This window comes from Epinephelus lanceolatus, chromosome 17 (genome assembly GCF_041903045.1).
Source record: "Epinephelus lanceolatus isolate andai-2023 chromosome 17, ASM4190304v1, whole genome shotgun sequence".
In the NCBI taxonomy this organism is placed as follows: domain Eukaryota; kingdom Metazoa; phylum Chordata; class Actinopteri; order Perciformes; family Serranidae; genus Epinephelus; species Epinephelus lanceolatus.
In genome coordinates this window covers 21410477-21426496 of record NC_135750.1, presented here as the reverse complement: position 1 = coordinate 21426496, position 16020 = coordinate 21410477, and the positions used below count along the sequence as shown (strand labels likewise).

The window sequence follows — 16020 nt, the reverse complement described above, 5'->3', positions numbered from 1 at the left end:
ACTCCCATTATTCTAATGGTAACCCACATGTTAAATGAGTCCATATGTTGATTTGCACAGAGACACTTCACAATAAATGCATTTAAACAATATTAGTTAAAAGTTCAGTGTCCGCTGTAGTCAGCATTGTGTTGGACAGCAAAGTGCATGCATTGAAAGTAGACTATTGATAACTTGTATTCAAAGGCTTATTGGATATATTAATTCAAAGTATATTGACTGGCTATACCGACAGGCTTAAGAAGTGCATGCCTACATTTTTTTCAGCTTGCAAAAATGAGTTTAGAATCTAATGCACTGAGTACACACTGACAGCACAGTTGGTTCAGTTTTCCATAATGCTTGAAAGCCAGTGCCAGACTGATATATGTGCTTATAAAGCTTTTTAAAAATGATTATTTAAAGGGCAATGTATTGCCTGTGCCTGTAGTTTGAAGTAGCTGAAGTGACTGTGAACGTAACTATTAGAGGTTGGCGAAGGATGCTGTTTAACTTTCATGCAATATTTAACATTCGGTGTAAAGTTCTGGTCATGTTACACGTTATGGTCATGGAAATTTTATTATGGGTCGTTGAAAAGTCATGGAAAAGTTTTGACATATTGTCCTTCAAATGTGTGGGAACCCATGTTTACGATCTGATAACACTCCAATAGAATAAAACTCATTTGGATATACAAAAGAAAACACATACTATGGGCACACTAAATCTGTCGCCATTCACTGTCCATGGAGCAGCTCCAGACTTTATACTCTATGACATCACAAGTTTGAGACTTATTTCCCTTGGTTATGTTCATGAATATTGACTGAATTTTACTTATCTTAGGTGGTGCTCCCCTTTAAAACCCTCATGTTTGAGTAACAGTTTAGTGTAGTAACTGTCTGAGATGCTTAAAAACAGAGAAAAATAACCTAGAAAGAGTTTGTCTTCAGAAATATTGCGAGATTAATCAAGGAAATCTTACAATTTTTTAGTCCTTTTAATGAAATACTACCTCCACTGAGTCAAATAAAAGATTGATGGCTCATTCATCACCACTGATTGACCCCACAAAGATTATATTGTTTTTAAACAGTGGGCTACTTTACAGTACAAATCTTTACCATGTCTGGTGGTTTTTGAGGTGTATGCAAGTCTCGTTGGCAGGCACAACTCGGCACAGTATAGTCAAAGGCCATCACCGCCTGAAACTGAAATTAACACCACTGTTTACCACAGCAGCATGTTGATTTTGGGAAGAAACCACAGAGAGTAGTTAGCTTCGCCTCTTTTCCACTCCGCCCCACTTTCATCGGGTTGCTAGGCGACAGTAGTCAGGTGACTGTCTGCAGACAGAATATGGCTGACCTGTCAGAAGACCAATGAGGGAAAGGCCAAATTTAGCATAATCGATCTTATTTTTTACGTCCTTTCTGACCACATTTGACCGTCGTGGGCAGCTATTGACCAGAGATACTCAAGGTAAGCACGAGAGCGCTCAAATTGTGGGTACATTTGTTCCTCCGCGTTGCTTGGAGCAGCTGTAGCTAACGTTGCTGTTGGCTAGCTAAGTTGAGCTAACCTAGCTGCTAGCCAAACAGTCCCCGCTTTCTCTTCCACTTCTGTTTGAATGTGAAAGCTAGCAGGAGAAAATAACATTTAGGCAACTTTATACGGACGCAACATGTCCTCCTTCCGCAAATTAGCAACTTTATTGCATTGTCAAAGCCATAACTCTTGGTTGTTGTAACGGAAGTGTAGCAGTGAAACTACAGTCGCTAAAGGAAATACAGTGTCAAGTTACGTTAATGTGTAATTTATCGTGTGGTATTTCATTGACTCGTTAAACTAAAGTCAATATCTACAAACACAGAGACGAGCTTTAACACGTTGAATTTCCTGTGTCATTGGTTGGTTTGTAGACGTGGTCTAATGACATGAATGTGACTGGACTCTGTGGGAAATGTCCTCCAATAGTAAGGGCTTAAACTCACCACACATACAAAAACATTGAGATGAGTGATTTCTGTATCTGGTTTACTTTACAGAGGGGAGGTATAAACCTTTGACCAGAGGGCAGCACTATATACTGCTTGTTCAGTGTGTGGCTGATTTATTTGGGCTCACTGATAGCCCTGACCCTGTGGAGGAATGCCACAGTCCTGTCACAGACTTCACTTTTTCTATGTCACACTTGCAATATTAGAGCTAAATACAGGTTGTCAGCAAAATCAGACAGGAAAACTGAGCCTTAGATTGTTTTCAGTATGTGCTACTTTCAGTATTTTTGCTGTTTGTAGTGTTTCTTAAGTATGTTAAGGATATATATCACCATCTGTACTGCTACAGTATCCAAGGAGTTGTTTGAAACTTGATTGTCTGTAGAGCAACCCCATTACTTGTTTCTAGATGATATTACCACAACAGTTTATGGTTTGGGCTTTGGCTATGTTGTTACAACTTGGCAGAAAACACTCTTGTTGGTATTTAAAGTCACCTCAGTGTTATTTCCTCCAACAAGCTTTTCTACTCAAACAGTCTCTCTGCTGCTGCTCTGCTCTTTACATCAAGTGGAGACTGATTAAAATATACAAAGTAAAACAGATATGATCTGTGTTATTACACCAGAAGAATAATTTTCTTTTAAGCTGGGTTTATCCCTTAATGATTTATGAATGTAAGGTGTTTAAAAGCCCTTCTGCATTATTAATTCCAATAATAACAACACGTGATCTGATTGCAGATGAGCGGGTTGCCGGAGGGAATAGCAAATGGCCCAAGCAGAAGTGAACACTTAGACAAAGATGCTCAGGTTTGGGAGAGACCCTGGACTCTTGAAGAGATGCGGCAGAGCAGTGCCAACTGGTCCTTGGCAGCCGACTCTGGGGTAAGTTGGAAAGTTTGTCCCCAGCTCTGAAAAAGGCCAAGTAATTCATCATCATATTTTCTTTAAAAGTCAGAAAAATGTTGCCCCAATTTAAGTAGTGGAGGAGATTGTGAAATGTTCTACTTTGCTGTAATGGAAGGAACTCTGCAACTGATGCTGTCGCCATAACATAACCGTTTTTTTGTTTCTTCACAGCTTTTCCTGTTTCTCCAAGACTTCTCCCAGAGAATGCTGTCAAAGACACACGATATTGAAAAGCAGTTGGACAGTCTGATCCGTGACACCAAGGCCACAGATAGCTGCTTGCACTCTGTCTTCAATGACTTCCTCATGCTTTCCAATACACAGTTCATAGAAAATGTAATGTATATAATTGAAACTTTTTTGTTCTACTTCAATTTTGCATTTTCTGCTACACCTTGCACAATTTAGTCTACTTGTTTGTGTACTTTTGAAACAAAAATGTTTCGGTTTATATGATATCAGTCTGGTAACAAACTTTTTGTCCTGTTACAGAGAGTGTATGATGAAGAGTTAGAAGATGCTATTCCCAAGGCTGATGCTTTGGATAAGCAGCCTGAGGTATAAAGAATTTCATCATTTCTGCTCCTAACATTTGATGACATGGTGTGCAACCCTGAGTGACCAACAAATATAAAACTGAAAAATGCTTTTCAGTATTATTATTTCAGGGGTAGTACAGCTGCAATACGTGGCACACATTATAAAAGTGAAAAGTTATTTTTTTTTTTTTTTTTTGTTTTCGTTAAAGGAGAAGACTCGTGAGCAGAAAGAGGCAGAGCTAATCCCTAAGATGCAGGAAGCTGTAAACCACGGTCTGAGAGTGCTGGAGTCGGCCTTTGAGCATCTGGACATCAAAGCGGGAAACTCTGACTCAGAGGACGAAGAGGTCACAGACAGAGTGGAGGCCATCCTGGAGCCCAAGGTGTGCTCCTAATCTTGGAGCAGTACTTAATAATTACTGCAGAAATGCATGTGATAGCACATCTTTACATGAATATAATTTATCCTTTGTGTCTCTTTTTGTCCTTGTCTTTTAGGATCTTTATGTGGACAGGCCGCTTCCGTATCTGATTGGTTCCCAGGCCTTCATGGAACAAGAGGACGTTGGACTCGGTGACCTCTCAAGTGATGGTAATATACTCACGGCATGTCTTCAGGCACTCCCTCATTATTCTCCTTATTTTCCCTCATGTATCTCTATGATTGTCTTTGCAGAAATGTCAGTCGACAGTGACAGAGACAGCGTCATTGAGAGTGAAGATGGCAAAGAAGAAGTTGTAAGACCTTTTTTCCCTTTTCTTTCACAGTATTTTTCAAGGACTTGTATTTTACATCTTGCACAGGAAATATAAAACCTCATTGTATGTGTTGTTGTATTTAACAGCATTCAGATGACGACTTTAATCAGGAGGAGGATGAAGGTCACAATAATATCAGGAAGGTAAGCTTAGCCACATGCCTGCCAAAACAAATCAAGAGACTGAAGAGCATTGAAGCAGACAACTTTAACATTTTGGATTTCCTTCCCACACTCACCTAGAAGTCATCCATGTTGAGTTATGACGATGATGAAGAGGAGGAGGATGAGGATTCTGACATATTTGGAGAATCAGACAGGGATGACGATGATGAGGACACAAAGGTATGTCTGTTATAACTCTGTTCTAGTACTTAAAGGGTATCTTGAGAGTTATTAGTAATTTCAGTGTAAAAATCATTCAGATACGGCACTTAGCACTAACTTTTAAAAGTAGCTGGAAACCAGGCATCAGCTTTTGATAGCAGAGACTAAAAATATGGTTGCCTATTTTAGTCACCTTTATATAGTATTTTGAGTCATTAGGATTAGTAATGAAAATGTGAGATGAAAGAATGTTTAAAAGTTTTAATGCAGTGACTGAATGAAATTAAATGTTTATTTTGGGGTGCACGTTTTGCTGTTTGCTGTGATTGACAGTTTTTATCAAAATGGTTGCCAGTTGCAACCTGGCAACCATTATTGCAAGCCCTGAGATAAAATATTTGTTAATCTGGTTGTTTTCACGTCACATACAGAACACAGGCTCATCGTCTTTTGCTGATGAGCTGGCAGCCCGAATCAAAGGCGAACCAGTCAACAAACCAGAAGGAGATCGCGCATGTAAGTCACTGTCATTATCAACCAACTGGCAGTATATCATCTCACTTTGTTACTCCCACTCTTCACATTTAATTTAAGGAAAAGAAAGCATCACGTTTTACATTTGAGATTTAAGCAACAACATCGTCGCATGTGCATGTTCATGGCTTTTGTGTTTCTACCATGTCATGTCTTGGAAGCATTGGCATCTAAGAAGAAAAGTAAAAGCAGGAAAGAACCAAAGCCTGCAAAGCCACAGGGTAAGACTTTCATTCATCATCAAACTTTTTTATTTTGTTTTGAGTTCGTTATTTCTACAGTGGGCCCATTGTTACCAGTATGCTCCTCAATAATGTTTCTGTACATTGTTACAGCAGCTGAAGAGGACAGTGATGACATGTTTAAGCCACCGAAGATGGATGATAATGATGACTTCTCCCCATTTGGAGGGAAAAGTGGCCTCTTCAGTGGAGGGAGAGGCCTGTTTGACGATGATGATGAGGTAAATCAAACTAAATGATTTTCAGAGCTGCCTCCTATTCAGTCCCATAAACTCTGGACTTCGGCCAGAATTTGATTTGTGCTCTATTATGTTGTGCTATTCAGGGCGATCTTTTCTCTGAGGCGCCAAAACCTCCTGTGTCCGAAGAGAAGAAGGTACGAAATGAAAGCACTAAAAGCACAGCTCAATCTGCAGGTAAGACAAACTTTCAATGTTTTTATTTATATGTGCAAAGACATGTAAATAAAATGGGTACACACAGAAGAAAGTGGACTGGCAGATTGACACATAACTTTTCTTTGCCATTCAAGAGTCTGACAAACCGGGAAAGAAGATTCCAGCAGGGGCCGTTTCAATATTTCCAGGTAGCAGCATTTATTTGTATGACAGCTGATATCAACTCCTTGTCTGCTTCATCGTCCTTAACCAAACCAAAAACCCTTTCTGCCCACAGATAATAGCCTGTTCAGTTCAGGGAATGACTCTGATTCAGTGGGGAGCAAGGAGAACGGGACTCCAGCCCCTAAGACCAAACAGGTTCCTTCAGGAGCTGGTGTTGGTGGAGGAGGCGGTGGGCTGTTTGATGATGAGGATGAGGATGATGATTTCTTCAGTGATAAAAGCCTGAAAAAGTCTGACTCAGGTAAATGTGTAAGAATTGGCATTTCAGTGCTACAGTCCAGGTTCAGGTGGGATTCACACCCACAAAACCCTCCATTATTGGTTGTTTTACCCTCCTTTTCAGCTGGACAGCAGAAACCCAAGAAAGCTATCGACCTTTTCGATGAAGACGATGAGGATGGAGACATATTCAGTGAGAAGTACAGTGCACCGGCTCCAGCTCAGAGCAAGAAGGAGGTAGCCGAAGAGCAGGTTAAACAACCTGAGAAAAAGGTAAAGATCAACCTTTTAAGTGTCTCAAAAGTTGAACACTTTGGTGGCGAGTTCTCCTGTTGATGATTCATTGTTTTGTTTAGATGCCGGCAGGCGCCATCTCCATGTTTGGACCTGGGACTCAAAGCTTGCTCAGTGAGGGCTTGAAAAAACGCCAGCCGTCTACCAGCGAGGAGTCTGAGAAATCTGAGGAGGTCTGAATGGATCTTTGTCTAACAAAAATACTCCTGGCAAAATCTAATTTGTTGTGTTTTCACATGCAAAATGTCAGTTTATCGACCAGAAAGGAGCAAAAGGTTTTGCACTGCCTCCTAATACACCGTCAAGACCACAGTGCATTTTCATTATTACCTTCAGAGTTCTACAAGCTTTAATGTAACTTTTTGTTTTGAGGTCATGACCCATAAGCTTGTTTATCTTTCATGGAAGCCATTAAATGAAAAGACCTAGCTGCAGTCAGTATATTGATGTTTGCTCAAAGTGCCATATTCAAGTGCAGTCTGAGAAAAGGCCAAATTCGATTCAGTTTGGAGTGCACTGCTGGCCTTTACTCCTGTTGACACAGTTCAGTTCTCTTTGCTCTCTGTCAGATTTTTCTTTCAAGACTAAAACAACACACTTAAAGGAGTTAGAATTTACAAAGCTGTCTTTGGTAAATTTTTATCTTTGTGATGTGTATTTCAGAACGGGCCAGCTCCAGATGCTGTGAAGACTGTTGTCAAGCAGCCTCAGAAACCCCAGACCAGAGGCCTCTTCTCTGATGATGAAGACACACAGGTAAAGTTCTCAAACTTCACTGGAGAAAAAGTGCCAACAGTAATAACACATTTTGATTACTCTATACATATGTATGTTTTTGCTATCCAAAGGAATCTCCAACCATCCCTAAGAGCCACTCTAAGCCTGAACCTACAAGCCAGGGCAAAACCAGCAAGGCTCCTTTGTCATTATTTAGTGATGAGGAAGAAGAGGTGGGAATGATGAGCTAATATTTCACACACTCGTCAAAACGGAATTAGGTTTGGCTTGTTATTGCTGTGAGTCTGTTACAATAATCTGGTTGTTCACCTTTGCAGGATCTGTTTGCATCTGCAGCTAAATCTACAGCAAAACCTAATACAGCTAAAGCCTCCAAACCGCAGCCCAGTAAGACTGTGTCCAGCTCGCTCTTCAGTGATGATGAGGTAAGTCAATATGACAAGTCATATTTTAGTGTTGCTAACTCTTTTCCAATGGAAGTAGTGAGTAAAATCAATCCAGTCTTTTGCATATTGGTGACGCCACCATGCATTCATTTGAATATAGGATGCTGAATTAGATTCAATAGAGAAAAGTCCTCCAAAGCCAGCTGAACTCCCACCTTTGCAGCAACCAAGGTCTCCTCTCTGAGAGGAAAGAGGGGGAGACACTCCTTGCTGATGGTGGAGGAGCTGTGGACTGCTATTAGCCTAAGCAGCATGCATGGGAATAAATTACAATACAGTGTACTTCTCGCTTTTACCCTGATGGATTGAATAAGTCTTTAAATTAGTAGCTAGCCACTTTTTAGAAACAAGAGGGTCTGAAAAGCTGCTAACTTTGGCGAGAAAATTGTCAAGTTTGCAACACTGCATATTTCACTGCTGCATACTAATATTTAATAGAGCGCACAATATGATGCATTATTTTCTTGCATATCTGAATGACAGGATCAGTGGTTGAGTTCTAATAGCAGTGTGGGGAAGCCAGAGGTCAAGACCCCAGGGATGAAGCCCAGTGCCAGTGCTCCCTCCAGTCTCCCCAGTGCCAAAATATCTAACAAAAGCAGCCTCTTTGATAACGATGACGGGGATGATGATGACCTGTTTGCTCCAACAACAACGTCAAGGTATTTACAATTTAAGTTTTTTTTTTTTTTTTTTAAAAAACCATGCCAAAACCTGTCTGTGCACTGTCGCAATTGTGTTGCACCATAATGCACTGTTTACACGCCTCAGTAACTCATCAGTAGATCAGCTTCAACTAGTACAGAATGCTGCAGCTCATATTTTAACTGGGACAAAATCATAGGTTACAAATCACCCAAATTTTTGCCTACTGCCATTGGTTGCCTGTTAACTTCAGAATTGATTTTAAGATTGTTTTAGTAACATAGAAAGCTCAACATGGTTTAGCCCCCAGTTACAGTATCTCACATTAAGTGAGTACACCCCTCCCATTTTTGTCCAAGACAACTGTCCCTTGCTTACAGTCAAGTATAGTGGTGGCAGCATCATGGTTTGGGGCTGCATGAGTGCTGCCACTACTATACTTGACTGTAAGCAAGGGACCGTTGTCTTGGACCCAAAACACACCTAGTAGATGACAACTGTCTTGCTGAGGAAGATGAAGGTGAAGATGATGGACTGGCCAAGTATGTATCCAGCCCTAAACTCACCTGTGCACCTGTGGGCCATCCTCAAGCTGAAGGTAGAGGAGCGCAAGGTGTCTTCACATCCATCTGCTCCATGATGTCATCATGGAGGAGTGGGAGAGGATTCCTGAAGCAACCTGTGAGCTCTGGTGAATTCCATGCCCAAAAGGGTTAAGGCAGTGCTAGATAATAATGGTTGGCTCACAAAATATTGACACTTTAGGCACAATTTGGACATGTTCACTGTGGGGTGTACTCACTTATGTTGCCAGCTGTTTAGATGTTGATGGCTGTGTTTTGAGTAATTTTCAGAGGAAGGTAAATCTATACTACTATACAAGCTGTACACTGACTACTTTAGGTTATATCAAAGTGTCATTTCTATAGTGTTGTCCCATGACAAGATATAATAAAACATTTCCAAAAATGTGAGGGGTGTACTCATGTGAGATACTGTATATAGCTGAGCTTCTGACAACCTATGCTGTAAGTTGTGACCTGAGATCCTCAAGCCTACCCTCGCTAATTGTCCCTAGATCAAGGTTGGTACCGCACGGTGATCGGGCCTTTGCCATCAAGGTCCCGAGGCTCTGGAATTCTCTGCCTGAGGAGATTAAGTTGGCTAGCACGTTACCCATTTTTAAATCATTGCTTGAAACATATTTTTATAGGAAAGCTCTCCCTTTTTAATTCCTGATATGTACTTGTTGATTTGTAACGTTTGTGTTTTATTTCCTGTTTGTTTTATTACCTTCCCTTTTCTTAGCTCTTAACATTTTTTTTAAATATTGTATTGTGTTACTGTTGTTTTATTTTCATGCACTTTGTGAAGCACTTTGTAACCTTGCTTAGATAAGTGCTATACAAAAAAAAATATTATTATTGCATTTAAATCACTTTCATTGTACTTTACAGATGATCAGTTTTTAAAAATATTGTATTGGCATGAATTCTTACCTATCCTCTTGTTCTGTCGCTTCATACAGTCAGAAGAAGCCTCAAAGAGTTGCTCTTTTGTTTGAAGATGAGGGTGATGATGAAGATAAAGGATCCCTCTTTGGCATCAAACCTGCTGTCAACACAAACACTGCAGCCCCAGCTACTAAAGTGAGTGCACCAACTAAAGCTTTTTTTGAAGATGGCCTCCAGCGGGCTCCAAAAAGGTTTAATAAGCTCAAGGGGTGAAGGAATTTTTTTTTTTCAAATACACAAAAACACCAAATTAAAAACTTGGCTCTATGAGTTTGTCACACTGTGATTAATTTTTTCAATACCTGTCTTCTCTCAGTCATCCTCCCTGTTTGAGAAACCAGAGGAGGTTGTAGTATCTAGAACAGCAGCAGAGGACAAGTCTTCAGAGCAGGAGAAGCCAGCAGCAAAGACTCCTGTGCCGCTCCCATCAGCGACCTCGCCAGACATCAGCGAAAGTAAAAAGAAGCCTGCCGGAGCAGTCAGCCTTTTTGGAGGCATCAATGTTCTTGCCAACAAGGAGACAAAGAGCCCGTTGGATGAAACTGGCAATGACGACAGCCCACCACCAAATGTCAAGAAGGAGGAGAAGAAGGACGACAAAGTCAAAACAAACACTGTTAGTCTGTTTGATGATGAGGAGGAAGATGAATCAGACTGGAGTGATCCGATATTCACCCCCAGTAAACCTGCAGCAAGCAATGCGGTAAAGGTTGGTAAGATTTTCAGTAAAACTAAGAATAGTGTAAGCAAATGATTTAGCTGCACTGGTATCCTTCTTCTGCTGCAGCCAGTGTACTGAAATGTGTCTATCATTTTGTGTTCACAGACTTCAGAGGAGCGACCACAGGCAAAGAGCACAGGTGTTTTCCAGGACGAGGAGCTGCTGTTCAGTCAGACGCAGCAGAAGGACAATGACCCGGATGTTGATCTGTTTGCCACCTCAGGGAAAGCTGCGGTCAGTAAATAAGTGCCTCTTTAGACCTGGTATTGACATCCCAGTGCATCTTGGTGGTCGGTTACACTTGTATTTAGCGCTGTCCACCAAAATGCATGTTAATGTCAGATCTAAACAGGGCCTTAGATATTCTTATCTGCTTGTAGATCTGTTTCTTTTCTCTCTGCTGTGTCTGAATGCAGATGGTCTTTCACTAGATTGTAAGGATACATGACTCTGTGTGCTTTTCAGAGCTCCAAGCTCAGCTCAGCGAAGCCAGCATCACAAAGTCTGTTCGCAGATGACGACGAGGATGACCTCTTCAGCTCTGTCAAGCCAAAAGCTCCTCCTCCGGTAGCAAATTGATCATTTTTCCAATGATTAGAATTATTCTGGATTCCTGTTCTTGCTTCTCCTTGTGCCTCATGCTGGATTCCTGCAACCCCATTTGAATAATATTCGTAAATAGTTATTGAACTGAAATCGAAATTGTAATTCAGCAGCTCTTGTTTTTCCTCTTTGTTGTCATTGTCAGAAAGTAGCAGAGAAGCCCAGTAAACCCACTGACAAAGCACCTCTAGCAAGTCCAGAACCTGTATCAGAGATTCAGGTGAGTCTACTGTAAACACACAATGCAATAATATCATGGGCTGTTTTCTTTGAACCATAAACACGCATATCTGTGTGTCCATGGGAGTTTGATAAAGGGTTTATTTTTGCTTGTATTAGCTTCCTTTTTTAATACTTTTTGACATGTTGTGATAGTCACACAGTATTTTTTCTAGATGAACACAGAAACATTAAATTCTGAACCTGCTGTAATCTAACCACACAGAAACCTGCACCAAGCCCTGTAAAACCTAAAGATTCCTCATCAAGGATTGGGAAACTTCAAGTAATTATTTTTGTTTTTATTGAATCAGAAGTCTTCATTCCTGGCATTTCACTCTGATTCCTCCTGAGGAAATACTTTTCTCCTCCCAGTTACACGTTTTTCTCTTTCAAGGTGTCTTCTGTCTGGGCTTTCTCCATGTTTCAACTTCAAAGCTTGACTGCGATGTAGCAGCATGACTACCAAAATGAAGATATAATTATCTGTCTTGATTTCATTTTGCTGAACTGGAAGAAGCTGCTCACTCGTGTCTTTCAATTTCACAAGATGTTATTGCATCTTGCTGTTGCCTCATTTCCATCTGCAGTCCTGCTTTTTTCATTTTTCTCTGAATGATCGGCTGCTTGGAACCACTCTGGCAAACCTCATGAAAAGAGTTAAATGTGTGGTTAACTAGAAAGTCTGTTAAAACTTTTTTCACTCTTGATAAATGATTGTATTGGTGTGTCTGATCTTATCATATTCAGGCCAATCTGATGATCAACCCTGCCGCGTTGCTCCCTGGAGCTGCCCCCAGTATGCCAGGGACCATAAGTGTACTCCCTGGCATGGCCCCTAGTTCCTCTTCTGGGGTGTCCAGCTCCAGTCTGAGCCCCAGCCCCGTCACGACTCCTGTAGGATCCCAGGAAGGAGTGAGCTTTGACTCCCCAGTTCAGGTTACGACACTGCAGAGTGCACACAAGGTAAGGTTTTGATCCCTGGAGTATTATATCGGTTATCTCTAAGTCTTAAAATTGGATTTCAGGGACTGACTGGATGGAAAAAAGTAGGTCTCAATTCTTAGCTCGGTCTTAGCCACGTCTGCCTTTGTGATTTGCATTTACACCAAGGTCAACAAGCCTGACTAACCACAGTCGTAGCTGTGCTCGGTCGCATGATGCGCATCCACATGAATATATGCAAAGTGATTATGTTGCAAACAAAACTTTCTGTACAAAGCACACTCTAACTTCTGCCTTTAAACATGCCATGGAAGATATGGAACTAAAAAAAGGAAACAAATTTTATTGATAAGTTTTTCATAAGAAAACTTACAGAATTGTGTGCAGTGCATCAAAAAAAATCAGCTAAATTAGTTAAAATTAAACATAAACATACAAAAACTATCAACACAGAATTGTTGAGGGGAGAGCTCTTGAATAAACTCAACAGGGCTTGCCATCGAAAGCGCAACTCTCAGTCAGCTCACTGTCTGAATAGATGTCCAGTGGGTTTGTGCGATCACATGCAACCCTTGCTCATCTAATGCCCTTTCATTATTTATTTGGTCTGTAAACGTGATGAACCGCCATTATCTGTTTTGTTTTCTGATTGTGTGATTATCATTTTTTCTGTAATTATTACCATGAATACTAGACTGTTTTTCCAACTTATGCCTGCTCCATGCTAGACGTAAAAGTTACACCCAGGCGCAAGTCTAGATGGTGCAACACTCATATCCTCAAGTCGGTCGTAACTTTCAGCTTTAAGGGGCCGTACGCATGCTGCATCCTTAACCACCTGGAAAACGTGAGGTCGGGTGCAGGGCTCTAAGTCTGTGCCTTTTTTGTGCCAGCTTTTAAGAGCGCAGCAGCAGGTTGCATCTGAGGTTGCTAAGCAACCTTAACAAGCACTGTACCATAGCCTGTTTGCCTGAAATCCTGAGTACAGAGCTGATCTTCTTCCTGGTGCTGGTAATAAGTGTGTGGGCCTACTGTCCATGGGACAGATATAAAGCTCTGGCAGCCCTGCACCAAAATTATCAACTTTTCCATATTTACTACTGCAGACTGATATTTAGGGAAGAAGATAAAGATATTTGTCAGCTGTGATTGGATGTTCCTTGTCACATGACATGCAGCGCGCGCTGCTGCGTTCCAAAAGTTGAACTTGGTTCATCTCAGGGTGCAGTTGTTGCACCCTGAAAAATGAGCATCACTCTTGCGTTTGAGCACACCTGTTGCACGTCTACATTGAAAACAATGAATTTGAGGGTGCAACAAACGCAGCATGTGTACGGCCCCTAAGTCTGACATAATGTTAAACCCAGACATATTGATACACTCAGCTTCTGATATTATAAATGCAAATCTTCTGTCATGCAGAGTCGTGCCAAAGGTTCTGTACAACGGAGACCCCAGTCCAGAGCAGCGAGGCAGCAAGCAGCCCAAAGATCTGTGAAGGACAGAGATGAGACCACGGGTGGAGATGATACTGGGCCAAACCCCAGTCTGTCTGGTTCAGTCTTACCTCCACCAGGGAAGCCCAGCAAGACGAGTCCCAGTCCGACACTAACTAACTCAGCTGCACCTGCAACCCTGCCCGCCTCCTCACCCTCTCAATCCTCTCTCCCTGAAAGCACCCCCAGACCCTCTGTACTGACACTGCCAGTATCCACAGATGCTGTAAAGAAAGACTCTAGTAAAAGTAACAGCAGCAGTACCAAGGTGCTGCTGTCTCCTGATGAGGATGACCTTTTTGGCTCCGACAGTCTGTTCGGGGTTACCTCAGTCACTAAAACAGCCTCCACCAGACAAACTACCAAGACTGCACAAGCTCAGGCCAGTAGTGGGGTGGGACTGAAGAAAGACAAAAGCACTCTCCCATCCATCTTTGATGATAACACTGATGACCTTTTCCAAAAGGTCAAACCAAGGGCAACTACTAAGAAAGCCAAGCCCTCAACGTTTTTGGAAGACGATGACGATGATGAGGACATCTTTGGAGTGAGCAACAGCTCCACTCCCACATCCACAAGTAGTAAAGAAATTGGCAGTAGTTTTTCAAAGCAGGACATCTTCCAGGTACCTTTATTTTACATTGATGGTAAAACTGTCATGGTGTTCTGTGCCATTTCTTTTCTTATTGGCTGAATTTCTGTGTTCTCAGGATGAAGTAGCCGCTGTGCCTAAAGTTCACAAGAAGCACAAAGAGAAGACCCTTGATGCCAGCTTGTTCGATGACAACATAGACATTTTTGCTGACCTGACGGACACTTCAAAACCAAAACAGAAGTCCAAGACAAAGGGAGAGACCAAGTCAATATTTGATGATGACATGGGTAAGAAACAAAATAAGGCATGAAGGCATTAATGTTAGTAATTCACACTTTTGGTCTGTACTGTTATCTACCCTTTTTTAATTGCCATATTTAACCAAATATGTTTTCCATCTCTCTGTTCTGTAAAGATGACATCTTTTCCCCAAGCACAGTAAAACCAGTCACGAAGGCTCCCCATAAATCAAAGAAAACCCCACCGTCTCAGGAGACCAGTACGGCAGCGGATTCAAGCAACATATTTGACGATCCACTTAACGCTCTTGGTGGGAACTGAACTGTTGTTTCTGAGTAGCCAGATTTGTACAATTGTGGATTAAGTCTTTTGTCATTTGGATCGCTGAAAGTTTGGAGATCGGATACACTGTTGATAGAGTATTTATTCATATGAATTCATATAAATACTGGGGCTTATTTTTGGCAGATTAAAAACTCAAATGACAATTATTCCAGCCATCCTCCGGCAGCACTTCCTGAATCATCTCGGCATCAGATCATATTATGTAACAGTACTGTTAATCTTTATTATACATGATAGCACTTTATAAGCATACCATATGCTTAGCCTCAAAGCCTGCAGAAATTAACAGTTAATTGTTTTGTTTGTTTTGAAGATGTTTATCCTTTTGGCTTTTTCATGTTGAGATTCCATGCCTTTGGGTTTGTGCCATATCATGCTTATGAGAAATCAATGTGTTTACTTACTGTCTTAGGCATTTTGACAATGTTTTTATTAATAAGAAATTCATCGATTTCCTAACTTTGGCTGTGATGAAAAAGGAAATTCATTTTTAATAACTAAACAGAAACATATTTTATGCTATCTGAAATGAGTGTGATTATTTTAAGTCTCTTATTTTCATGTGCGTCATGTCCGTCTAAACTCAGATATAGATCGGTGTCTGATATGAGAAGGAGGGGAACTTTAGATCTGTGATTATTAACACCGCTTCTGTTTCATTTTTTGATGATTGGGGTTTAGTTTTTTGGCTGAGGTCAGTATTATTAAAGTTAGAAAAGGAGGAAGAATTGAGGCTGCTCCTTTTATTAGCATTTAAATAGAAACCCACTTGGCTGCTGTAAGTTATATAACCTTTCCCATAGTAAGTAAAAGCTCCAGAAAACTATGAAAGCATAATTTGTAGTGTCTCACGGTGAGGTTCTTGCTTTTTTGTGGCTTGAACATGGCACTGAAAGCTTATTTGCCTTACATATGAGATTGGGACGTGTTTGCTGGAATGAAGCCACAAACTGGCATGCACTTAAAAACACAAGGATCTATAATTTTATTAAAATATTAGTATTTTTACATCATGTGAGTGTATTGGAAACTGTTGAACTTTGTTTCAATAGGTGTTTTCATAATGGTGTGTTTTTAAATTCAC

The 16020-nt window shown here is 40.9% G+C and overlaps 1 protein-coding gene across 5 annotated transcripts; it reads left to right on the top strand.

The window, feature by feature from the left end:
- Positions 1-1311: 1311 nt before the first annotated feature.
- washc2c (WASH complex subunit 2C) lies at positions 1312-15458 on the top strand. 5 transcript variants are annotated; one of them, XM_078160533.1, is made up of 31 exons: positions 1312-1464; positions 2726-2869; positions 3065-3229; positions 3386-3451; positions 3642-3815; positions 3931-4024; positions 4109-4170; positions 4278-4334; positions 4434-4535; positions 4949-5033; positions 5213-5272; positions 5390-5514; positions 5619-5709; positions 5826-5879; positions 5969-6157; positions 6260-6408; positions 6492-6602; positions 7093-7185; positions 7278-7379; positions 7485-7592; positions 8097-8275; positions 9787-9907; positions 10089-10481; positions 10599-10727; positions 10959-11060; positions 11242-11316; positions 11542-11601; positions 12066-12281; positions 13683-14381; positions 14467-14638; positions 14767-15458. In XM_078160533.1, the coding sequence occupies exons 2-31, from the start codon at positions 2726-2728 to the stop codon at positions 14910-14912; spliced, it is 4323 nt and encodes a 1440-aa protein (XP_078016659.1). In that variant the 5' UTR covers positions 1312-1464; the 3' UTR covers positions 14913-15458. The 5 variants fall into 5 exon arrangements, with proteins under 5 accessions (XP_078016659.1, XP_078016658.1, XP_078016661.1 ...); XM_078160532.1 differs by having other exon boundaries at positions 5387-5514; XM_078160535.1 differs by lacking the exon at positions 5213-5272 and having other exon boundaries at positions 5387-5514.
- Positions 15459-16020: the final 562 nt, after the last annotated feature.